This window comes from Salvelinus alpinus, chromosome 3 (assembly GCF_045679555.1).
Source record: "Salvelinus alpinus chromosome 3, SLU_Salpinus.1, whole genome shotgun sequence".
Classification (NCBI taxonomy): domain Eukaryota; kingdom Metazoa; phylum Chordata; class Actinopteri; order Salmoniformes; family Salmonidae; genus Salvelinus; species Salvelinus alpinus.
Window position 1 is genome coordinate 43,630,647 of NC_092088.1, and position 24,509 is coordinate 43,655,155.

At 41.8% G+C, this 24,509-nt stretch overlaps 1 protein-coding gene across 3 annotated transcripts; it reads left to right on the top strand.

Moving 5' to 3' along the window:
* Nucleotides 1-8,860: 8,860 nt before the first annotated feature.
* LOC139570751 (protein YIPF3-like) lies at nt 8,861-22,631 on the top strand. 3 transcript variants are annotated; one of them, XM_071392896.1, is made up of 11 exons: nt 8,861-9,143; nt 10,099-11,385; nt 11,649-11,947; nt 13,171-13,380; nt 13,542-13,648; nt 13,763-13,808; nt 13,944-14,036; nt 16,476-16,607; nt 16,710-16,823; nt 19,124-19,247; nt 21,578-22,631. In XM_071392896.1, the coding sequence occupies exons 4-11, from the start codon at nt 13,204-13,206 to the stop codon at nt 21,715-21,717; spliced, it is 933 nt and encodes a 310-aa protein (XP_071248997.1). In that variant the 5' UTR covers nt 8,861-9,143; nt 10,099-11,385; nt 11,649-11,947; nt 13,171-13,203; the 3' UTR covers nt 21,718-22,631. The 3 variants fall into 3 exon arrangements, with proteins under 3 accessions (XP_071248997.1, XP_071248998.1, XP_071248996.1); XM_071392897.1 differs by having other exon boundaries at nt 11,257-11,385; XM_071392895.1 differs by lacking the exons at nt 10,099-11,385; nt 11,649-11,947.
* Nucleotides 22,632-24,509: the final 1,878 nt, after the last annotated feature.

A 24,509-nucleotide genomic window follows, 5' to 3' on the forward strand; every position in this document is an offset into this window, starting at 1 on the left:
AACATAGGTCAATGGGTAGTAGTCTGTAAAGGTAGGTAGGTGGTTACTAAACTTGTCACAGATCGCCTACTTCAGCGCTAAAAACTCAAGTTTGCCAGAACGGTGGTCGTTTTTCTCTGCTGGAGTTAGAGTTCTGGACCCATACCCTATTACACGTAGTTTCCCGTTCTAATGTTGGTCAAGTACAGCCTGAGAAAGAGCTCCACAAATGGGTGGTGGTCTCGAAAGAGCTGCCAGTTTAGATTTTTGATAGGCTACAATTGTCCTAGAGTCCCAGTAAGAGAACTGATAATGACCAGCAGGAGACAGAGATACAATTCACACTTTATTGCCACACACCAAACAGACACACACACACAGCAAATAAGGAGGATATACTAGTCGTGGAAGTGGTTCTCTGTTCTGTATAGAGAACAGAAATAGAGTGCATGTATTACACAGTGCACAGTCTGTTATGGCTATGCATAACGGTAGCACTAGAATGAATAATAACTGTATAGTAAATAGTATTGTGATATGGCATAAATAGCTACATATGTAAACAGGAAACAGCAGGAAATGGCACATATGCTACTACTATTAGCTACCAATGTATAACCTAACACAACACACGATCAAACCGTATATATGCACAGTATGGTCAGGGCACGCTAAGACTATAGTATACAAGTGGGCTAACATGCTACATAGCAGTAATGGTAGCATATTACACAGGAGGGCTAGCATAGCATACAATAGACCAGTATATACACAATAGCAGCTAGCAGTAGTATGCTAAGCTACTGTTGCTAGGCTAGCGTGTAAAAAAAATTGGCCATGAGGGCTGCCATCCGTCGGATCAATTTGTCCCCCCCACATTCTGAAATAGCATTTTTGCCCCCGCCAGTTTTATCGTTGGAATGTGATAAAAAAACAAGGGAACAGTGTGCTTTAGGACCAGGCCTGTTTCACTGACATCTGTCAGCTGACTTATTCAGCAGAGTTGCCCATAGCAACAGAATGTTCCAGGCAGGGGAGAACGACTGCCCCCTCTCATTGAAGCCACTGAAGTGAATGGAAAAATGTCAATCTTGGTCAATCTTCGTGTATATAAAAAAAATGGTTTTAAAGACAATCATGGTACTAATAATTGTTTCTAATACACCAGATGTACACTGAGTATACCAAACATTAGGAGCACCTTCCTAATATTGAGTTGCACTCCTCCTGTTTGCCCTCAGAACAGCCTCAATTCGTCGGGGAATGGACTCTTCAAAGTAGTGAACGTGTTCCACAGGGATGCTGGCCCATGTACACTCATATCCTTCCCACAATTGTGTCAAGTTGGCTGGATTTCCTTTGGGTGGTGGACCATTCTTGATACATACAGGAAACTGTTGAGCGTTAACCCAGCAGTGTTGGAGTTCTTGAGACAAACCGGTGCGCCTGACACCTACTACCATACCCAGTTCAAAGGCACTTACATCTTTTGTCTTGCCCGTTCACCCTCTGATATACACAATCCATGTCTCAAGGCTTAAAAATCCTTCTTTAACCTGTATCCTCCCCTTAATCTACACTGATTGAAGTGGATTTTAAAAGTGACATCAATAAGGGATCATAGATTTCACCTGGATTCACCTGGTCAGTCTGTCATGGAAAGAACAGGTGTTCTTAATTTTTTGTATACTCATTGTATGTCCTTAAACCGATCATTTAAAAAAAAAATGGCACACAGAAGAAGTTAAGGAGAATTTAGTTGCTAATGGCAGCCTGCAGTCTGCCTTTTACATTTACATTTTTGTCATTTAGCTGATGCTCTTATCCAGAGCGACTTACAGTTAGTGCATTCATCTTAAGATAGCTAGGTGGGACAACCACATATCACAGGAATAGAAAGTACATTTTTCCTCAATAAAGTAGCTATCAGTAGAGTCAGAGCTAGAAATGGAGGGAGGGGGGGGGGGGGGGACGCTACTGTCCTAACTTCAGGGGGAAGCTGGTTCCACCATTGGGGTGCCAGGACAGAGAAGGTCTCCAGAGATGGTCTGGAGAAGGGAGGAGGGGATGGGGTTGAGCAGGCATGTTGTCGGGTGGCCAGACCTCACTAGTCGCAGGATTTCATCTGGAGAGAGAGGGGAGAAAGAGGTCAAGGCGTAGGGTAGTTCTGTGTGAGTGAAACCAGTGGACTCAATATGCTGAGTGAATGAATAGCAGATTTCGTCAACCTTCTTTTCAAAGTGGTTGACAAACTCGTCCACAGAGAGGTAGGGGGTGGAGGAATAAGGACGGAGGAGAAGGTGGAAGAGAGTTTCCTAGTGTTAGAGGCATATGCTTGAAATGTATAGTGGTAGCTTTAGCAGTGGACACAGAGGAAGAGAAGGTAGAGAGGAGGGAGTGAAAGGATGATAGGTCCTCCAGGAGTTTAGTTTTCCTCAATTTTCGCTCAGCTGCCCGTAGCTCTGTTCTGAGTCACTCAGAGCAGGAAGGGAGGGCCGAGCCGGCCGGGAGGTGCTGCCCCCTCTCATTAATCAATGAGAGGTGGCAGCACTGAGCTAGCCTGCAACATCACTTCCTGCAGTAGCTCAAACTATGCATGTTATGTCTCCATGAGACGCCATCTTAACCGACTTCATTGAGTCTTCACATAGGAATTAATCATGTCACGTGATCAATGGCTTTGTCCATTCATATATACGGTCATTGGTTCCAGGAGCAAAGGTGTGAAAGTTGGGGGTGCAGAGCTAAAAAATGGAAAGTCCATCCTCCCAGTACCTCTGCTTGTGTAAAGTGTCTCAGAGCTTGTGTCTTTGAATGGAGGCATTTTTAAATGTCAAGAAAATCCTTGTGCGGCGGCGCAGCCTTGTGTCATCTTCGCCGCCCGTGATGTCTGGTGCTTGTAAGCCCTGCCTCCCCATGTCTCCACCCTTTCAGTGGCATGGATGGAGCGGGCAGTGAGGGACGACCTGCTCACAGTATCTGCTGCTGCTAGGTCCAGGAAAGACCGTGAAGGATCAGGTGCTCGATTGGACCCTGACTGAGACACTAGCTAGCGAGTCAGCTTGGGCATCAGGTCCAAGCCAAGCAGGTCTGCAAGGGCAGAAGGTAGTCTTGGGACCAGCACTGGAATTAAATCCAGTGATGGCTGGTCTAGACGAGACACTAGCTGCAGTGTGGGTTGGGGTGCTGGCTCAAACACCAGTGGCTGCAGGTCTGGCTGGCAACAGAAGTGCTATGCTATTTGGCTAGCAGCCACACAAGTAAATGAGCTTACAATTAAAAAGCAAGGACTTTTTTGCAAAAAATTATGCATGACCATCATATTTGTAATGATTACCATAGAAAGAATGCAGCCAGCTACATTTCCTAATGTTTTTCTCTAAGTTAATCTTGCAGTTTACCACAGAAAAGTACTGATTATAATGCAATTCGGGAATTTTCATCTGAGTGAAGAAGTGCAACTGAAGCACAAAATTAGTCTGATGCAAAGCAGAAACTATAATAAGAAGCATTTTTGATCTGCGTTTACAAAGCGCAGCAAGATGCACTATATATACAAAAGTATGTGGACACCCCTACAAATTAGTGGATTCAGCTATTTCAGCCACAGCTGACAGGTGTATAAAATCAGGCACACAGCCTTGCAATCTTCATAGACAAACATTGGCTGTAGAATGGCTTTACTGAAGAGCTCAGTGACTTTCAACGTGGTACCGTCATAGGATGCTACCTTTCCAACAAGTCAGTTCGTCAAATTTCTGCTGTGCTAGAGCTGCCCAGGTCAACTGTAAGTGCTGTTATTGTGAAGTGGCAACGTCTAGGAGCAACAACGGCTCAGCCGCAAAGTGGTAGGCCACACAAGCTCACAGAATGGGATTGCCAAGTGCTGAAGCAAGAAGCGCGTAAAAATGGTATGGAATGGAAACGCATTTTCTGGAGTGATGAATCACGCTTCACCATCTGGCAGTCCTACTTGCCCGAATGCGTAGTGCCAACTGTAAAGTTTGGTGGAGGAGGAATAATGGTCTGGGGCTGTTTTTCATGGTTCGGGCTAGGCCCCTTAGTTCCAGTGAAGGGAACTCTTAATGCTACAACATACAATGACATTCTAGACGATTCTGTGCTTCCGACTTTGCGGCAACAGTTTGCGAAAGGCCCTTTGCTGTTTCAGCATGACAATGCCCCTGTGCACAAAGCAAGGTCCATACAGAAATGGTTTGTCAGAGCCTCCCGAGTGTCGCAGTGGTCTAAGGCACTGCATTGCAGTGCTTGAGGCGTCACTACGGCCCCGGGTTCAATCTCAAGCTGTGTCACAGCTGGTCGTGACCGGGAGACCCATGAGGCGGCACACAGTTGGCCCAGCGTTGTCCGGTTTAGGGGAGGGTTTGGCCGCCCGAGATTTCCTTGACTCATCACACTTTAGCGACTCCTTGTGGCGGACCAGGCGCCCACAAGCTTACTTTGGTCGCCAGCTGGACGGTGTTCCTCCGACACATTGGTGCTTCTGGGTTAAGCGAGCAGTGTGTCAAGAAGCAGTGTGGCTTGGCAGGGTTGTGTTGGAGGACGCATGTCTCTCGACCTTCGCCTCTCCCGAGTCTAAGGGAGTTGCAGCGATGAGAAAAGACTAACTACCAATTGTATTTCACAAAATTGTGGAGAAAAGGGGGTAGTAAAAAAAAATATATATAAGGTTTGTTGAGATCAGTGTGGAAGAAATTGAATAAGCTGCACAGAGCCCTGACCTCAACCCCATCAAACCTTTGGGATGAATTCGAACGCGAGCCAGGTCTAATCACCCTATATCAGTGTCCGACCTCACTAATACTCGTGGCTGAATGGAAGCAAGTCCCTGCAGAATTGTTCAAACATCTAGTGGAAAGCCTTCCCAGAAGAGTGGAAGTTGTTATAGCAGCAAAGGGGGGGACCAACTCCATACTAATGCTCATTATTTTGTTAAGAGATGTTTGACGAGCAGGGGTCTACATACTTTTGATCATACAGTACCAGTTTTGGACACACCTACTCATTCCAGGGTTTTTCTTTATTTTTACATTGTAGAATAGTAGTGAAGACATCAAAACTACGAAATAACACATATGGAATCATGTAGTAACCAAAAAAAGTGTTAAATAAAAATAGATTTTATATATTTGAGATTCTTCAAACTAGCCACAGTTTGCCTTGACAGCTTTACACACTGTGTAAAGGTGAGGTAGTCAACCTGGAATGCATTTCAATGAACAGGTGTGCCTTGTTAATTTGTGGAATTTCTTTCCTTCTAAATGTGTTTGAGCCAATCAGTTGTGACAAGGTACGGTGGGTATACAGAAGATAGCCCTATTTGGTAAAATACCAAGTCCATATTATGGCAAGAACAGCTCAAATAAGCAAAGAGAAACGACAGTCTGTCATTACTTTAAGACATGGTCAGTCAATCCGGAAATTTAAGAACTTTGAAAGTTTCTTCAAGTTCAGTTGCAAAAACCATCAAGCGCTATGATGAAACTGGCTCTCATGAGGACCACCACAGGAAAGGAAGACCCAGAGTTACCTCTGCTGCAGAGAATAAGTTAATTAGAATTAACTGCACCTTTCTGGGTATAGATCGTGGCTTCCCCCTCTCTCCTACACCCAGGTTGTTATCTCAGGTCATAAATTCCTGGCGGAGACTCTCCTTCCCTGGCCATGCAGTATGGAGAGAGTTTCACAGTAAAACAAAGGAACTTCTACTACATCACAGAATTTGAGAACAATATCCATATTTTGGAGAATGTGTAAACGGTCTAGGTCTGAGTCAGACCGAAACTGGATCAAGAGAAGTAACCACTGTCTGGTTTTGACATTTTGATCTTGTGTGACAGTAGACAATGCTAATAAATTCAGAGAAGCTACTGCCATGTTCCTGTTGTCAACTTCTGTCTGCAATTGCATTAATAAAGGTTTTTGATTGATTTACTTGAAGATATTGTCTGAATGCTAATTTCACAAATGAGCCAATGATTGACAAGGACCAAGGAATGAACCCCAACAGACGCCTGACGTATCCATTACAACAGACACTATCAGGAGCCGCCACCATGAGTAGCCAGAAACTCTGATGAACTGACTCTCCAGCAGACGGACTGACGATTCCAACAGAGAAGACAACGACATATTGGTGTAAATATATTGATTGCAATTATTCCCAAATGAGCGAGCGTTCATGTGCAAAGGATTAGAATTTCAATGAATATAATTATCCACTGTGTGTAGTGATCCATTGTCTTTCCCGCTCTCTCAGTCCACACCCCCTTTGTCCACCAAGCCGTCATATCGGCTTAGCCCACTAGGGAATCTTCCCTATCATTTGTTAGTAACCAATATCTACTGTTTGCTTGTTTGTTTAGGCATTTCTGTGATTATTTAGTTAGTTAGTAAATAAATGATTAGGCCAATTGGTGTATGGATGATTTACAGTAAATGCTGGGTTCGTGCAGATAACCAACAATTTACGTCATTTGGAATGAGACTGACGTGAGGTAAAGAATAATTCATTAATATTAGACTAATTTATCATATTAAAATATCTGAAGAGTTATATTCGGAAAATTATAACTTTGTAATCTGAAGATTTTCCGTGGTGCCCCGACTTCCTAGTTAATTACATTTACATGATTAGTTTAATCAATTAATAATAATTACAGAGAATTGATTTGATAAAATAGCAGTCTTCACTTTTAATGATGCCAAAGACACAAATGCATCGCAGAGTTCAAGTAACAGACACATCAGCATCAACTGTTCAGAGGAAATTGCATGAGTCAGACCTTCATGGTCGAATTGCTGCAACAACAAAAAAACTACTAAAGGACACCAATAAGAAGAAGATACTTGCTTGGGCCAAGAAACACGAGCAATGGACATTAGACCGGGGGAAATCTGTCCTTTGGTCTGATGAGTTCAAATTTGAGATTTTTGGTTCCAACCGTCTTTGTGAGTAGGTGAACAGATGATCTCTGCATGCGTGGTTCCCACCATGAAGCATTGGGGGGGGGGGGGGGGGGTTATGATGCTTTGCTGGCGAGACTGTGATTTATTTAGAATTCAAGGCACACTTAACCAGCATGGCTACCACAGCATTCTGCAGTGATACGCCATCCCATCTGGTTTGCGCTTAGTGGGACTATTAGGACAAACAGGACAATGACCCAACACCTCCAGGCTGTGTAAGGGCTAGTTGACCAAGAAGGAGAGTGATGAAGTGCTGCATCAGATGACCTGGCCTCCACAATCACCTGACCTCAATCCAATTGAGATGGTTTGGGATGACTGATCATTTCCTCATATGAACAGTAAGTAAGATCTTTGAAATTGTTGCGTTTATATTTTTGTTTATATATATATATATATATATATGTGTTTTTCCCCACATTCTTCTCTTCTCCCTATTATTTGAGCGGCAGGTAGCCTAGTGGTCAGATCGAATCCCCGAGCTGACAAGGTAAAAATCTGTCATTCTGCCCCTGAACAAGGCAGTTAACCCACTGTTCCTAGGCTGTCGTTGAAAATAAGAATGTGTTCTTAACTGACTTGCCTAGTTAAATAAAAGGTAAAATAAATTTTAAAAATTTGCCGTTAAAGTTGATCCGTTTTCCACCCATCCAGTAGGTGGAGGCATGCACCTCTAACGTTGTTTGTGGACCGCCATAATCCCATAGAAAAAGTGTCCACGATCACGGGTGGGTCTGAGGACAGGAAGAGAAGACCGGAGGAAGTGCGATGAAGTGAAGGCATAACAATGGCGTTTAGTATAAACCTACGTCCCCGGAATACAAGCCAACTGGAATTTCTTAAATCTACTTTATCGCTTGAGAATCTTGAGATGGAGGCGGATAGTGGGAGTTCAGAGATCGAATCCCACAAAAGTGAAAAGGAACAACCTGGGTTGACAGGTGTGGGGAAGGCTTCAGAGCCTCACCCTAATGAACAGGGGAATGCCCAAGATGAATCTGGCCCAGTGGGAGTCCGTTTTGTGGAGAAAGTGGAGCCATGTCTTCTGGCCGACCAAATTTGTGGTATCGGGCTGGGTGGAGAAGAAGGTGGGTGTTAACTCTGTCAAAGTAGATTTTCTGTGCGTCTTCCACCCAGAAAGAGCGGGCGCTCTGCTTCACACGCCACAGGACAAGAGCTGTCTTGCTTTTCTCTTCAGAGCAGAACACCGCTGAAAGGAGTGATTTTGGGGGTGGCTTTGAGTGTGAAGATGGATCAACTGAAGTTGAGGATCCCTGGTGTCTGTGATGCATGCCGTTTGGTGAAACGCAGACCTGGTGGTGAGAACGGGACTGAGGAGACCCTGTCTATCCTTTTGAGTTTTGATATTGAGTGTTTGCCTGAAAGTCGTGCTAGGATATATGAGCTATCCCATGATAGCGTTTGTTCCGAATCCGTTTGATGTTTCAGGTGCCAAGGTTATGGTCATGTAGCAGCAGTGTGTAGGTTGAAGATTCCGAGGCGTGAGACAAAGGAGTGTGTAGTTTGAAGAAAAAGTAGTGAGTTTCAATTGTGGGGGAGCCAATGTTGCTGGGGATCAGAAATGTCCTGTGAGAGGTTGAGGTTGCCCAGGTTCGAGCAGTGCAGATTGTCATTTGCTGAGGCGGTGAGGGAAGTAGAGGATGGTGGGCTAAGGTATCATGAGAGGATACCAGTAAGTAGTAGGCCAGAACTGAGTGACCTGAATAGTTTGTGTTTTAGCAAGGTTGGTTTCTTGGTGTGTTGGTGTTAGAGTTGCAGGGTTATGGGTGATGAAATTTGTATTTTTCCGTTCCCTTTTTTTGTTTTGTCACAATGTGTAATGCATACTCCGGGCTGAGAAGGGCAGCAATACGCCAAAAAGCATCTAGTCTGCCGGAAATTCACACAAAGGAGAAGTGTCCACGTCGTACGCAAGACGTGTTGTTGTGCGTGGAATATTACCAGGCAGTTTAATGCATTTGGGAACAAACGTTTATCTTTAAAGCACCTCTGATGCTATAATTAACCATTCGTTGGTTGTATGTGAGATTGAAAGAGCAGTTACATTTTTTACAAGAAATCAAGAACACGTTCACTTGCTCTAAAAGATGGCTTCGTCTGATGGAAACAAAAACACGGAACCATGGGGCGGTTTTGATGACAACATTATCCAGGTAACGCTACTATACTAGCTAGAAGCTAGCTATAGCTATCCAAGAAAATGCTTAATATGTATCGACTTATTTGATAACATCACTGTACATCGGACTTTAGTGTTGCAGTACATATCATCCTACTGAAAATGGGCACTTGTCCCACAATGTTGTGGTAGTTAGTAAACTAGCCCAATAATGGACTAGGTAAATTAACCTAACGTTAGTCCTTAGTCAAAGGACCATAGCTACATGTTCTGTTTAAGGCGAATTGGCTCATCTAAACGTGAATAATTCTTAACCCTCCTGTTGTGTTCCAGTCGAATTGGACCGATTTACAAGTACTCTCTGAAAAATGTAGTTTTATTATTTTTTATTTAACTAGACAAGTCAGTTAAGAACAAATTCTTATTTACAATGACGGCCTAGGAACAGTGGGTTAACTGCCTTGTTCAGGGGCAGAACGACAGATTTTTACCTGCTAGATCGGGAATTAGATTCAGCAAACTTTAGGTTACTGGCCCAACGCCCTAACCACTAGGCTACCTGCCGCTCATTTAGTTCATTTAATCTGATTGTCATACGGTTCCATGACTTTGTCCACATAGGGCATCTGAACACACAAAATACATTTAGATGATTTTAATAAAATGTTGGGTGTTTTATTTAACTTTTGTACACCTGTGGTGTTCCTGGTCAAAAATGACCGGTCATTAGAAATGAATGGGTGAGACTACAATTAGTGTATAAAATTGACTTCAGGCACATACCCATTCATCAGATGGACACACTTCCTCAACCAGACCCCCACGTGCATGTGTGTGAGAGCACACACCTCACTCCCCTTCTTGTCTTCCATGGCAAACCCCACAGGAACCTTTCCCCAATAGAATCTTTCCCCCACAGGATCCACACCTGTTGGCATTCTCACAAACAATCGCAACATTGTTTCAATAATACATAACTTTTCTTGCAGCTCTGGTATATAAAGCTTTTTTGAGGCCTTGCTCACAATTCATTCTGTGGCAGCACAATGACCAAACGATACACTATGTGAGGCTCTTGATCATATCTTTGATCATGACACTGGTGAGGAGGAGAGAGGCCAGGAAACTGACAGAGAAGTTAAAGGAGGAAATGTCAGAAGTTGAAGACAACACAGAATATGATCCAGACCAAGAGACATCTGATGTGGAACAATCCAGTGATGAGGAAGAGGACCCTGCTGAGGCTGTTAAATTCTGGTCAAAGAATGGGAATTTGTCCTGGTCTGCATCCCCACCTGAGAGGAGAGGTTGGCTGTCGGCTGTTATCAGGATGACCCTAGGGCCAACGAGATACGCCATATCCCAGGTTGATGACAAAATCCTGCTTCGAACTGTTCCTGACAGAGTCAATCAAAACTATAGTGATAAACATAACCAACTTGGAGAGGAGAAGCGTTTACAAAGACAACTGGAACGAGGTAGACCGGACAGACGTCGAAGCATACGTGGATCTCTTGATTTTGGTTGGTGTGTACAGATCCAGAAACGAACATACCACCAGTTTATGGGATGCGTAGTCTGGTCGGGCCAATTTTTTTTTTGATTCGCTACGACAACCGTGATACAAGACCAGGCCGCCGTCGACAAGACAAGCTGGCACCTATCAGAGAGGTTTGGCACAAGTGGGTGGAGCGCCTGCCACTCATCTATAACCCAAGTCCAGACATCACAGTGGATGAGTGTCTGGTCGCTTTTAGGGGACGCTGCCCATTCAAACAGTACATGCCAAGCAAACCGTCTAAATATGGAATAAAGATATGGGCAGCATGTGATGCCTGGGCAAGTTATACATGGAACATGCATGTTCACACCGGGAAGCCTTCTGACGGTGTTCCCGGAAAGGAACCCGGGGAAGAGGGTGGTCCTGGAAATGACTGCAGGTCTCCAGGGGCCCAACATAACACGTGACAATTTCTTCACCTCATATGCTCTTGGTCAGGACCTGCTCCCCCCAAAAATGACCATGGTGGGGACGGTCAGAAGGAACAAGCCTCATTTGCCTCACTCACTACCAAGGACAGGGATCGCTTTTTTCCTCTAAGTTTGCCTTCACCGATACACACACTCTTGTGTCCTACTGCCCGAAGAAAAAGAAGAATGTGCTCCTGATGACAACTCTGCGTAGGGATGCCGCTGTGAGTACCAGGGAGGACAGGAAGTCCAACGCTGTCCTGGATTACAACAGGAACAAAGGGGGAGTTGACAACCTTGATAAGGTATGTTACTTTTTATCTTTCTCATGTACTTTATTTTTCTATTACCAGATTGTTTTATCTACACCATTAAAAATTGTTTGGTGAAAGGCTCATTGACTTTGAACAATATGGAGTCAATTATATTCATTTGAATATGTAAATATGTTTTAGATGTGATCAATTAAAATGATGCTTTGATGCAATTTCTCACGTTACTATGCAAGACATGAAGTATCACTTGTATGTACTCATTATTTTATTCACTGATTGTTGCGCTTTTGCAGGTCACTGGCCCATACGCTTGTAAGAGGATGACGGCACGTTGGCCGATGGTGGTGTTCTTCAACATCCTAGACGTGTCGTTCTACAACGCGTTTGTGGTGTGAATGGAAGGGAATCCAGGCTGGAAGCAGGGGAAATTCTTCAAGAGGAAACTACTCCTAGAAGAGTTGGGGAAAGCCATGGTGGCATCCCTCATTCAAAGGCGCCAACACCTTCCTCCAACATCATCCTCTGCTGGATTGGTGAGAGATGTACAAGGGCCAGAAGCAAGATCTACGTCCGCCAGAGACAGAAGGAAAAGGTGCAATCTGTGTTGTTGTCAAAACGAGCATTATGTGCCATAAATGCAGTGCATATATTTGCAAGGCACATGCATCAACCACCACGTATTGGCCAACATGTACATGAGAACACAAAATGTAACCACCATTGATTGTTAGTAATACTGTTCTTGTTACTGTTCTTTAATGTGCTCAGACATTAATTTTGTAATATGGTAAAGTTTTCATGTGTAGTTTTGGGCCTATGTCCTTTCTTTACTAATAAAATCATACCGGTCAGTTTTGACCAGGAACACAACAGATGTTATTTTGTGACTATTTAAACATTTGAAATGGTTTCAAAACAAATGTCCTTGTTAAACTTTGATGCAAAGTAGTCCTGTGATAAATAGCACAATATGTTTCATCTGAGTATTTGTTATAGTCAAAATAATTCATACATTCAGTTTTTTTTTTTGTTTACTAAACGAGTTATGAGCTCAGGTCAATGAGGCCTACAGGCCATAAATAGCAAATAGAAGATCAAAACTTGTAATGTTCACAAGAACTTAAGTTGATTATAAAGATGTAACTCAACATTAGGTGATAATATATGTATTATTATGGATTTATAATCCTCTATAATGGGGCGGTCATTTTGGACAGGGGACACAATTAATTAACATGAAACGAACACAACAGGAGGGTTAATTGCAGTACGGTTCTAGAAACAAACAAATCCCTCTCGCAAAATAATTTCACAAATCATAAACACACTTACTGTACACTTAACCAGTTTTAACAGTTTCAGCCGACAGTATTTTAGCATCAGTCTTCCATTTAACGTTACACAGTGTTCAGAGGCACAGACAGCTAATTGGCACATGTAGTGCACTGAAACATGGCCGTGTGGGAACCCTAACCCTATAAAGGCGTGTAGTAATGTAACCTTTTTAAAACATATTTTTTAATGATTTCTTGCTGATAGGTTTCCAAAGCCGTACCGCAAGCGATGCGTGTTAATGTTTAGCTCAAATGTCCGGGCTCTTAAACCACCTCCGGTCAGAAGATACTACAGTTATAGTCCATGAACCGGGGTAGCTAGTTAGCTGACCATAAACTGGAAAGAGCCTTTTTGTTTCTTCCTTATTCGTCTCACGTGGTGACTGACTTGTGTCAAAGGAAACATTGACAATTTGCTTGTCAAACATCATTTCACATACATGGATGTACAGTAGTTATATCTAATAAACTGTCTTACTAGGGCACTGGGTCAGCAGTGATTGATATAGAGAACATGGATGACACATCAGGCTCCAGCTTTGAGGACATGGGGGAGATGCACCAGCGCATGAAGGAGGAGGAAGAGGTGGCAGAGGAGGCGGAAGCAACTGAAGAGGAGACTGGAGAGGATGGCGAGTTTCTGGGCATGAAGGGTATCAAGGGCCAGCTGAGGAGACAGGTGGCAGATGAGGTGAGATGAGAGTACTTTGTGATGCTTTATGATGGGCAACAACCTGTCACACACAACATTCCCTTTGTCATGAAAATGGGCGTTTGCCATAACCCGATATTATAAGTTACATCTCAATAGCCTTGTCTGGTTAATGTTGCAGTCGTCCCGTCCCCTCTTAGGTGTGGCAAGCAGGAAAGCGTCAGGCTTCCAAAGCTTTCAACCTATATGCCAACATAGATATTCTCCGGCCGTACTTTGATGTAGAGCCAATGCAAGTCAGGAACAGGTGAGAGTCGGTCACGAATGTGCTTGTAATCACAACGTGTAACTCGTAAAATAGTCTCGCGGAGTCACATTTTAAAACAAGATTCCTGACATTTCCTCCTCTTTTCTACCCGAGGTTGATTGAATCAATGATACCCATCCGCATGATACATTTTCCACAGGTGAGTTGCATTTTCTTTTCCCGTACTATTTTCACAGGCCGAGAGGAGATTTAAATCTAGAGGCTTTCGGGCGCTTACCTAGCCAATTAAAAGGAAATATGAAATGTTTTCCCTGCTCCTATTTTCCAACTATAGAAGATTGCTGGGGAGCTCTATGGGCCCATGATGCTGGTGTTCACGCTGGTGGCCATCCTCCTGCATGGAATGAAGACATCAGGAACAGTTATTGTAAGAGAGCTCAACTTATACCGGCTTTATAAATGCATGTTAATATACAGTATGTATAGATGAACATTTCTTATGAAGCTCAGGGATACCGACGGTAGAATTAAAACTGGAAATGGGGGTAGCCATCAACTCAAAACCCTTTTGACATTATGAAACCAAAAGCCATCTGTTCAGCTTTTGCTGCTAAAAGATATAAATGACTGCTCATATAGCACTCATGTGGTTAAATGCTTATTTGCGATGACACTCCAAATTGAGCTCAGGTGCATCCAATTTCCTTTGATCATCATTGAGACGTCGATACAACTTGATTGGAGTACACCTGTGGCCAATTCAAATGTTTGGACAGGATTTAGAAAAGAAACACACCTGTCTATATAAGGTCCCACAGTTGACAGTGCATGTCAGAGAAGGAACTAAGTCCAAGGAACTGTCTGTAGATCTCCATCGAATTGTGATAAGTGCCGTCAGAAAATATTCACACTCCTTGACTTATTCCAGATTTTGTTGTGTTATAGCCTGAATTTAAAATTGGTTCAATAAAAATGTTGTGTCACTGCCTACACACAATACCCCATTTCATAAAAATATAATATTTTTTTTACAAAGTTATTACAAATGAAAAGCTGAAATGTTTTGAGTCAATAAGTATTCAACCCCTTTGTTATGGCAAGCCTAAATAAGTTCAGGAGTAAAAATGTGCTTAACAAGTGACATAAAAGTTGCATGGACTCACTATAGACAATAAAATGATTTGTTAATGACTATCTCATCTCTGTACCCTACACGTAAAATTATCTGTATGTTCCCTCAATCGAGCAGTAATGCCTTGCAAAGAAGGGCACCTGTTGGCAGATGGGTAAAAATAAAAAAGATGACATTGAATGTCCCTTTGAGCATGGTGAAATTATGAATTACACTTTGGATGATGTAGCAATACACCCAGTCACCCAGTTGCCGGAGAGGAAGGAAACCTCTCAGGGATTTCACAATGAGGCCAATGGTGACTTTAAAACAGAGTTTAATGACTGATAAAATAACTGAGGATAGATCAACAGCATTGTAGTTACTCCACAATACTAACCTAATTGACAGAGTGAAAAGAAGGAAGCCTGTACAGAATACAAATATTCCAAAACATGAATCCTGTTTGCAACAAGGCACTAAAGTAATACTGCAAAACAATTCACTTTTTGTCCTTAATACAAAGTGTTATGTTTGGGGCCAATCCAATACAACATTGTGTACCACTCTTCATATTTTCAAGCATAGTGGTGGCTGCATCATGTTATTTATATCATTATTTTACCAGGTAAATTGACTGAGAACACATTCTCATTTACAGCAATGACCTGGGGTATAGTTACAGGGGAGAGTAGGGAGATGAATGAGCCAATTGTAAGCTGGGGATGATTAGGTGACCATGATGGTATGAAGGACAGCTTGGGAATTTAGCCAGGACACCGGGGTTAACACCCCTACTCTTACGATAAGTGCCATGGGCTCTTTAATGACCTCAGAGAGTCAAGACACCTGTTTAACCTCCCATCCGAAAGACGGCACCCTACACAGGGCAGCGTCCCCAATCACTGCCCTGGGATATTTTTTAGACCAGAGGAAAGAGTGCCTCCTACTGGCCCTCCAACACCACTTCCAGCAGCATCTGGTCTCCCATCCAGAGATTGACCAGGACCAACCCTGCTTAGTTTCAGAAGCAAGCCAGCAGTGGGATGCAGGGTGATATGCTGCTGGCATGCTTGTAATGGTTAAGGACTGTGTAGATGTTCAGGATAAAAAAAGAAACGGAATCGAGCTAAGCACAGGCAAATTCCTAGAGGAAAAATTGGTTCAGTCTCCTTTCCACCTGACACTGGGAGATGAATTCACCTTTCAGCAGGACATTAACCTAAAACACAAGGTCAAATATACAGTGGAGTTGCTTACCAAGAGGACATTGAATGTGCCTGAGTGGTCTAGTTACAGTTTTGACTTAAATTGGCTTGAAAAAAAAGAAAACATCTGTCTAGCAACGATCAACAACAACCAGCTTGAAGAATTTAGAAAAAAAAATGCTAATATTGTACAATCCAGGTGTGCAAAGCCATTAGAGACTTACCCAGAAAGACTCACAGCTGTAATCGCTGCCAAAGGTGATTCTACAAAGTATTGACTCATGGGTGTGAATACTTATGTAAATTATGTATTTCTATTTCATTTTCAATGAAGTTACACAAATTTCCAAAAAAGCGTTTTCACTTGATCGTTATGGGTTATTGTGTGTAGATGGGTGAGAAAAAAACATATTTAATCAATTTTGAATAAAGGCTGTAACAACAAAATGTGGAATAAGTCAAGGGGTTTGAATAGTTTCTGAAGGCACTGTATGTTGTCTATCTGACCTTGATTAGGCCTAATACATTGTTCTTCCTCCCTGGACAGAGAGAGGGTACTCTGATGGGCACAGCCATAGGGACATGCTTCGGTTACTGGCTGGGAGTTTCCTCCTTCATATACTTCCTGGCATATCTGTGCAACGCCCAGATCACCATGGTCCAGACGCTGTCTCTGCTGGTGAGTCAACAATGACCATCATCCCTCACAGCATCCCTGTGTAATCAGTCTGTTATAAATGCAGTGTGAAATCTCACTGTCTGTTCTATGTGCCCCCAACAGGGTTATGGTCTTTTCGGACACTGCGTGGTTCTCTTCGTCACCTACAACGTCCACTTCCACTCCCTGTTCTACATCCTGTGGCTGGTCGTAGGAGGGCTCTCCACACTGCGGATGGTAAATAAGCAGGTCAATTACTACAAGTCCCAAGAGCCCCTTGACACTTAGACACTTGCTGACGTTCACACTGGGCACATTTGAGTGGTCAGGCTACAGCAACCAACTAGACAAAAGTCGAGGAGCGAAGTCGGGGGAGGTGCAACCGCGACAGCTGAAAGACGGACACTAATGTGGTTGTTCCAACAGCAAGGCTCAGATCAACATGGCAGTGTTGCCATTGGTTAGAAAAGTTTTTCTTTATAATGTTGAAATAAACATGTCTCCAACCCCCATATTACACACACTCACAAACTGAAATCATGTGTACACGTTATACAATCAATTAGTGGGAGAGAGCCTCAAATATCACATTCATTTTGTATACAGTGCCTTCAGAAAGTATTCATACCCCTTGACTTATTCAAAATTTTGCTGTTACACAGCCTGAATTCAAAATGAATTAAATATATTTTTGTCTCACCCATCTACACACAATACCCCATAAAGACTTAAGTGAGAACATGTTTTAGATTTTGTTTAAAATTTATTGAAAATGAAATACAGAAATATCTAATTTACCTAAGTATTCACACCCATGAGTCAATACCTAGAAGCACCTTTGGCAGCAATTAGAGCTGTGAGTCTCAGGGTAAGTCTCTAAGAGCTTTCCACACCTGGATTGCGCAACATTTGCCCATTATTATTTTAAAAATGATTCACGCTCTGTCAAATTTGTTGTTGATCATTACTAAACAACCATTTTCAGGTCTTGCCATAGATTTTTAAGTAGATTTAAGGCAAAACTGTGACTCGGCCTCTCAGGAACATTCACCTTCTTGGTAAGCAACTCCAGTGTAGATTTTGCCTTGTGTTTAGGTTGTTGTCCTGCTGAAAGGTGAATTCATCTCCCAGTGTCTGTTGGAACTTAAACTGAACCAGGCTTTCCTCTGGGATTTTGCCTGTGCTTAGCTCCATTCCATTTAAAAAAATCCTTAACACCCAAGTCCTTAACAATTACAATCATACCCATAACATGATGCAGCCACAACTATGCTTGAAAATATGGTGAGTGGTACTCGGTAATGTGTTATGTTAGGGGCAAATCCAATACAACACTTTGTACTCAGGACAAAAAGTTAATTGTTTGCCACATTCTTTGAGTATTACTTTAGTGCCTTGTTGCAAACAGGTTCTGTACAGGTTTCCTTCTTTTCACTCTGCCTATTAGGTTAGTATTGTGGAGTACCTACAATGTTTTTGATTCATCCTCAGTTTTCTCCTATCACAGCCATTAAACTTTGTAATGGTTTTAAAGTCACCATTGGTCTCATGGTGAAGTCCTTGAGCAGTTTCCTTCCTCTCCGGCAACTGAGTTAGGAAGGACGCCTTTATTTTTGTAGTGACTGGGTGTATTGATACACCATCCAAAGTGTAATTAATAACTTCACCATGCTCAAAGGGATATTCAATGTCTGCTTTTTTTTAAACCCGTCTACCAATAGGTGCCCTTCTTTGCAAGGCATTGGAAAAACTCTGTGGTCTTTGTGGTTGAATCTGTGTTTGAAATTCAATGCTTGACTAAAGGGACCTTACAATTATCTGTATGTGTGGGGTACAGAGCTGAGGTAGTCATTCAAAAACCGTGTTAAACACTATTGCACATAGTGAGTCCATGCAACTTATTATGTGACTTGTTAAGCACATTTTTACTCCTGAACTTAACTGTGCTTGCCATAACAAAGGGGTTGAATACTTATTGACTCAAGACATTTCAGCTTTTAATTTTTATTAATTTGGAAACATTTTGAAACAGATAATTCCACTTTGACATTATGGGGTATTATTTGGAGGCCAGTGGAAAAAAATCCAGGCTATTCAGGCTGTAATACAACAAAATGAGTCAAGGGGTGTGATACTGTCTGAGGGCACTGTATAACCACTGTATAGGCTTACATGAATCGTGGCAAAGTTGGTTCCCTTTTCAGTCATGTCTTTGGTCAAGTTTGCGTGGGTCAAACAAAAACACTGTAATGACTGGTTGACAATAGAGCCTTCTACAATGCAGGCGATGGCTGCAGGATAAAGTTGGCGAAGAGCAACTGCAGAAACTTGCAGTAGACTGCAGTCAACTTCATGACCTTTGATCACGTGATTTTTGTACATTTCATGCAGTCGACATGTAGGTGCAAGTCGGGGAAATTTTTATCCCCATAATGCAACAAACGTTGCAAAAACTGTATCCGCTTGAACGTGCCCACTATGTCAGTGATAGTCAGTCTGTCCCACTTGCTCACATTATCCCTCGCTCTCGTTCTCAGGTGGCTGCTCTCATCTCTCGGACCGTGGGACAGACCCCACGCCTCATCCTCTGTGGAACACTGGGTGCTCTGCATATGCTCTTTCTGCTCTACCTGCACTTCGCTTATCACAAGATTGTTGAAGGTAAGATTCCTCACTAAGCAAACCAGGGCCCATATTCATAAAGCGTCTCAGAGTAGGGTTGCTGATCTGAGATCATTTTTGACTTTTTAAATCATAATGAATATAGAGTGGACTTGATCTTAGATCAGCGCTCCTACTTTGAGACTCTTAATGGATTCAGGCGTAGAGGTATCACTTCCCTACACACAATACCCCATAATGACAAAGTGGATGTTTTTTATTTATTTTTTACAAATTCATTAAAAATAAAAAGCTGAAATGTTTTGAGTCAAATATCCAACCACTTTGTTTAGGAGTAAAAATGTGCTTAACAAGTCACATAATAAGTTGCATGGACTCACTCTGTGTGCAATAATAAATAGTGTTTAACATTATTTTTTTTATGACTACCTCTGTACCCCACACATCTCTGTACCCCACACATACAATTATCGATAATGTCCCTCAGTCGAGCAGTGAATTTCAAAACCAGATTCAACCACAAAGACCAGAGAGGTTTTCCAATGCCTTGCAAAGAAGGGCAGCTATTGGTAGATAGGTAAAAATTAAAAAATCAGACAATGAATATCCCTTTGAGCACCACTTTGGATGGTGACTTAAAAACACAGTTTAATGGCTGTTATAAGAGAGAATTGAGGATGGATCAACAATATTGTAGTTACTCCACAATACTAACCTAATTGACGGAGTGAAAAGAAGGAAGCCTGTACAGAATACAAATATTCCAAAACATGAATCCTGTTTGTAACAAGGCACTAAAGTAATACTCCAAAAAATGTGGCAAAAAAATTCTGTTTGGTGAAAATACAATACAACACATTACTGAGTACCACGCTTCAAATGTTCTTGCATAGTGGGGGCTGCATCATGTTATTGGAATGCTTGTAATTGTTAAGGACTGGGGAGTTTTTCAGGATAAAAAAATAAATGGAATGACCAAATATACACTGGATTTGCTTACCAAGAAGACAGTGAATGTTCCTGAGTGGACGAGTTACAGTTTTGACAGAGATTGAATAATCTTTTTTTATAATAATGGGCAAATGTTGCACAATCCAGGTGTGGATAGCTCTTAGAGACTTACCCAGAAAGACTCACAGATGTAATCGCTGCAAAGTATTGACTCAGGGGTGTGAATGCTTATGTCAATTGCAAACATTTCTAAAAACATTTTCACTTTGTCAGTATGGGGTAATGTGTGCAGACGGGTGTGATTTTTTTGAGTAAGTGAAGGGGTGTGAATACTTTTTGAAGGAACTGTACTACCCAAAGTGTGTGCAATTAGGACACTTTAGTTTTGTTGTTTTGCGTATTGTATGTGACCCAGGATCGAGCGATCTCTCGCTATATATGTAATATATATATAGTACCAGTCAAAAGTTTGAACACACCTACTCATTCAAGGGTTTTAATTTATTTTTACTATTTTCTACATTGTAGAATAATAGTAAAGACATTACAACTATGAAATAACATATGGAATCACGTAGTAACCAAAAAAGTGTTAAACAAATCAAAATATATTTTGAATTTGAGATTCTTCAAACTAGCCACCCTTTGCCTTGATGACAGCTTTGCACTCTCTCAACCATTTTCATGAGGTAGTCACCTGAAATGCATTTCAATTAACAGGTGTGCATTGTTAAAAGTTAATTTGTGGAATTTCTTTCCTTCTTAAGGCATTTGAGACAGTTTTGTTGTGACAAGGTAGGGTTGGTATACAGAAGATGGCCCTAAAAGACCAAGTCCATATTATGGCAAGAACAGCTCAAATAAGCAAAGAGAAACGACAGTTACTACATTATTCTTTAGTTTTGATGTCTTCACTATTATTCGACAATGTAGAAAATAGTAAAAATAAAGAAAAACCCTTGAATGAGTAAGTGTTTCCAAACGTTTGACTGGTACTGTGTGTGTGTGTGTGTGTGTGTGTGTGTGTGTGTGTGTGTGTGTGTGTGTGTGTGTGTGTGTGTGTGTGTGTGTGTGTGTGTGTGTGTGTGTGTGTGTGTGTGTGTGTGTGTGTGTGTGTGTGTGTGTGTGTGTGTGTGTGTGTGTGTGTGTGTGTGAGAGAGAGAGAGAGAGAGAGACTAATAAAATGAGGTCATCCACAAAAGTATTTCATTGCAGTGGACATGCGTCTTTCAGAGTAACGAAAGCCAATAACGTGAACTCGGGTAATTGAGTTGACTCCCCTGGTCCAATTTTAAACACATTTTAATTGCTTCTATTCAAAGACCCTCAAAGGTATATTCTTAAACTGGGTCTTGAATTTCTGTATGATTAAATAAATAAGAATTTGACATTTTGTTTAAAAAAAATGTTGTCTGAAGGTATCCTGGACACATTGGAAGGACCCAACATGCCCCCCATCCAGAGAGTGGCTAGAGATTTGCCTGTGGTGGCCACCGCTGCTATGAATGCTGTGAATGCCACAGTGAAGACCCTTGGTGTTATCCTACAGTCACAGTGATGGTGTGTCCAACATCAAAGATGATACCACAGGCTCATGAGCCTGAATTCCACAGTGGTGGTGTTGTGTAGGTAATACAGACTGAAGTGAAGGTCAAAGACCATTATGGTGGCTGGTTACAGTTGACATTTGACCTTCATCATTAAACATGAACATTGTCTCAGTAAACGCATCGCCATCAGTTCACAACAACTCTTACAACTTTCATTCTCCATGGGAAATGACATGCTTACCCTGGATGTTTATATTGTACCTAATCAAAAGAACTAAATGATGGAGTGAGATGTCATGCTGGTGCTGTGACTCTTTTCAAACGATAGCAAATTGCCTCCACCTTTTCATAGGGGTCTTGTATTTGTTAAAGCAGCATGAGTGCACTAAGATTCCCAGCTGTTTGCATTTGTACTCATGTTAAGACCAATTCATCTCCAACTCGACACTTTCTCTCCTCTTGTAGGCTTTGTTACACGGGTTATGGCGATAACATCAATTGATGTTTTAACGTTCTAGACGTTCAATGGGAGGAAGGTTCTAAAGCAGTGTGTGGTGCCTTCTATTGTTTTTCGAAGGAATTATTATCATGTATGATATGGGGTAAATTAGAGTTTCATCTCTTGTTTTACACAATGCACATCCATTGTCTGTAGTTTTAATAACCTAACCAGAAAAAGTTACGAGAAATGCAGTTGACATGTCATATGAGATATGTAATAGTGCGTTATCTTATGAATATTGTTCCTTCTAAGCACCTTTTGTTTCATCCAATCATTTGTTTTGTGCATTATTTGTACTTCCTAACAACATTGTTTTTGGGTGGGATGCAAGGTGACCTCTTTTTTTATTTTACATGTGAAAATGTATTTATAGGGTTATTGTACAGAAAGATACAATGGAAATAAACTTTATCGACCTAAGACACGTCTTTTAACACTGACCCTGGGGGGAAAAAACAGCCAGGTCACCCGTGATGCAAGTCAATATTTGATGTCCAGCCATGTCTGAGGACGTCAAGGAGATGAGGGAACCGGCCACTAGGGGTAACAGTGAGCGTTGTTACCTTAAAGTATGTTTTGGTATGGTGTTGGGGATGGAAGATGGGCGTAAGCATCTGCCTCCGATTCCAGAGGTTGTAAGTTCAAATCCAGTGATAGAAAGTTATGTTTGTTTTAAACCGATCCTTAACCCTTACCTTAACCATTTGGAGTTAATGCCTAAACTTAACCTTAAACACTTCGGAATCTGACGTTTGAGAAACATGGATGAACTTTTAATTCTGACGTGAGACTGTGAGAGTTGCTTCCCCCCCCCCCAACTAGCTGTGTCTATGTTCATACTCAAGACAAAATCAAGAAATCCTGCAATAACTCGCTTTATAAGCATTGTTTTCAGAGGATGGATAGTTTCAAGTTTGAATAGTATAATGGTTACTGTAGAGTAGACAATATGTCTCTCCTGGGAGAGCCACATAGATAGTGGCTGATCAGCTGTCTTCTTGGAGAGATTGTTACCTGTATAGACAAGCAAAGGTCAAATGTCAGGTTCACCATGGAGATGAGAAAGAGAAGAATGCACCAGAGGAAAGGAGCAAGAGAAGAAGGCCCCAGAGTGCAATCTGCAGTGGCTACTAAACACCAATGTGGACCAACCAGTATTTACCAGGTGACCCTGGCATTTCAGGAAAGAAATGGCCTCCTTCAAGAAGATTACAGTTCAGCCTGAGAAACAACCCTCATCCAGCTGACCCTTAAGCAGTTCTTCAGGGACACGTGGCATCTTTCAGTCATGAAGTTCTCACTCACAGCTCTACAGGAGAGCATGGTGGATGGCAAAATTGTGGCCTTCATGAAGAATGATTTAGATGCCTATCAAAAGAGCAAGTTCTTCTGATACGCATCTAAAACGTTTGGCCAACAAGGAGTGCTGGCACAGTGCCTGGAGCAAGGAGGAGAGCAGAAGTGTGAGTGGGGACATGGTCCTGCCAAAGCACTCAGAGCCCAATGTTCAGATTGACCCCCTGTGACCAATAGCTAGTTAATGTCGGAGACCACACCTGGAGACAACACCGATAGGCCTACATTTCTCATTTGAATAAATCAAATCAAATGCTATTGGTCACATACACATATTTAGCAGATGTAATTGCGGGTGTAGCGAAATGCTTGTGTTCCTAGCTCCAACAGTGCAGTAGTATCTAACAATACACACAAATCTAAAAGTAAAATAATCAAATTAAGAAATATATACAGTACCAGTCAAAAGTTTGGACACACCTACTCATTCAAGGGTTTTTCTTTATTTTTGCTATTTTATACATTGTAGAATAACAGTGAAGACATTAACACTATGAAATAACACATGGAATCATGTAGTAACCAAAAAAGTATTAAACAAATCAAAATATATTTGATATATTTGATATTCTTCAAACTAGCCACCATGATGACAGCTTTGCACACTCATTCCAGGTGAGGTAGTCACCTGGAATGCATTTCAATGAACAGGTGTGCCTTGTTAAAAGTTAATTTGTGTAATTTATTTCCTTCTTAATGCGTTTGAGCCAATCAGTTGCGTTGTGACAAGGTAAGGGTGGTTTACAGAAGATGGTCTTTTACCAAATAGGGTCCATTTTATGGCAAGAACAGCTCAAATAAGCAAAGAGAAATGACAGTCCATCAATACTCTAAGACATGAAGGTCAGTCAATCTGGAAATGTCAAGAACTTAAAGTTTCTTCAAGTGCAGTTTCAAAAACCATCAAGTGCTTTGATGAAACTGGCTCTCATGAGGACCGCC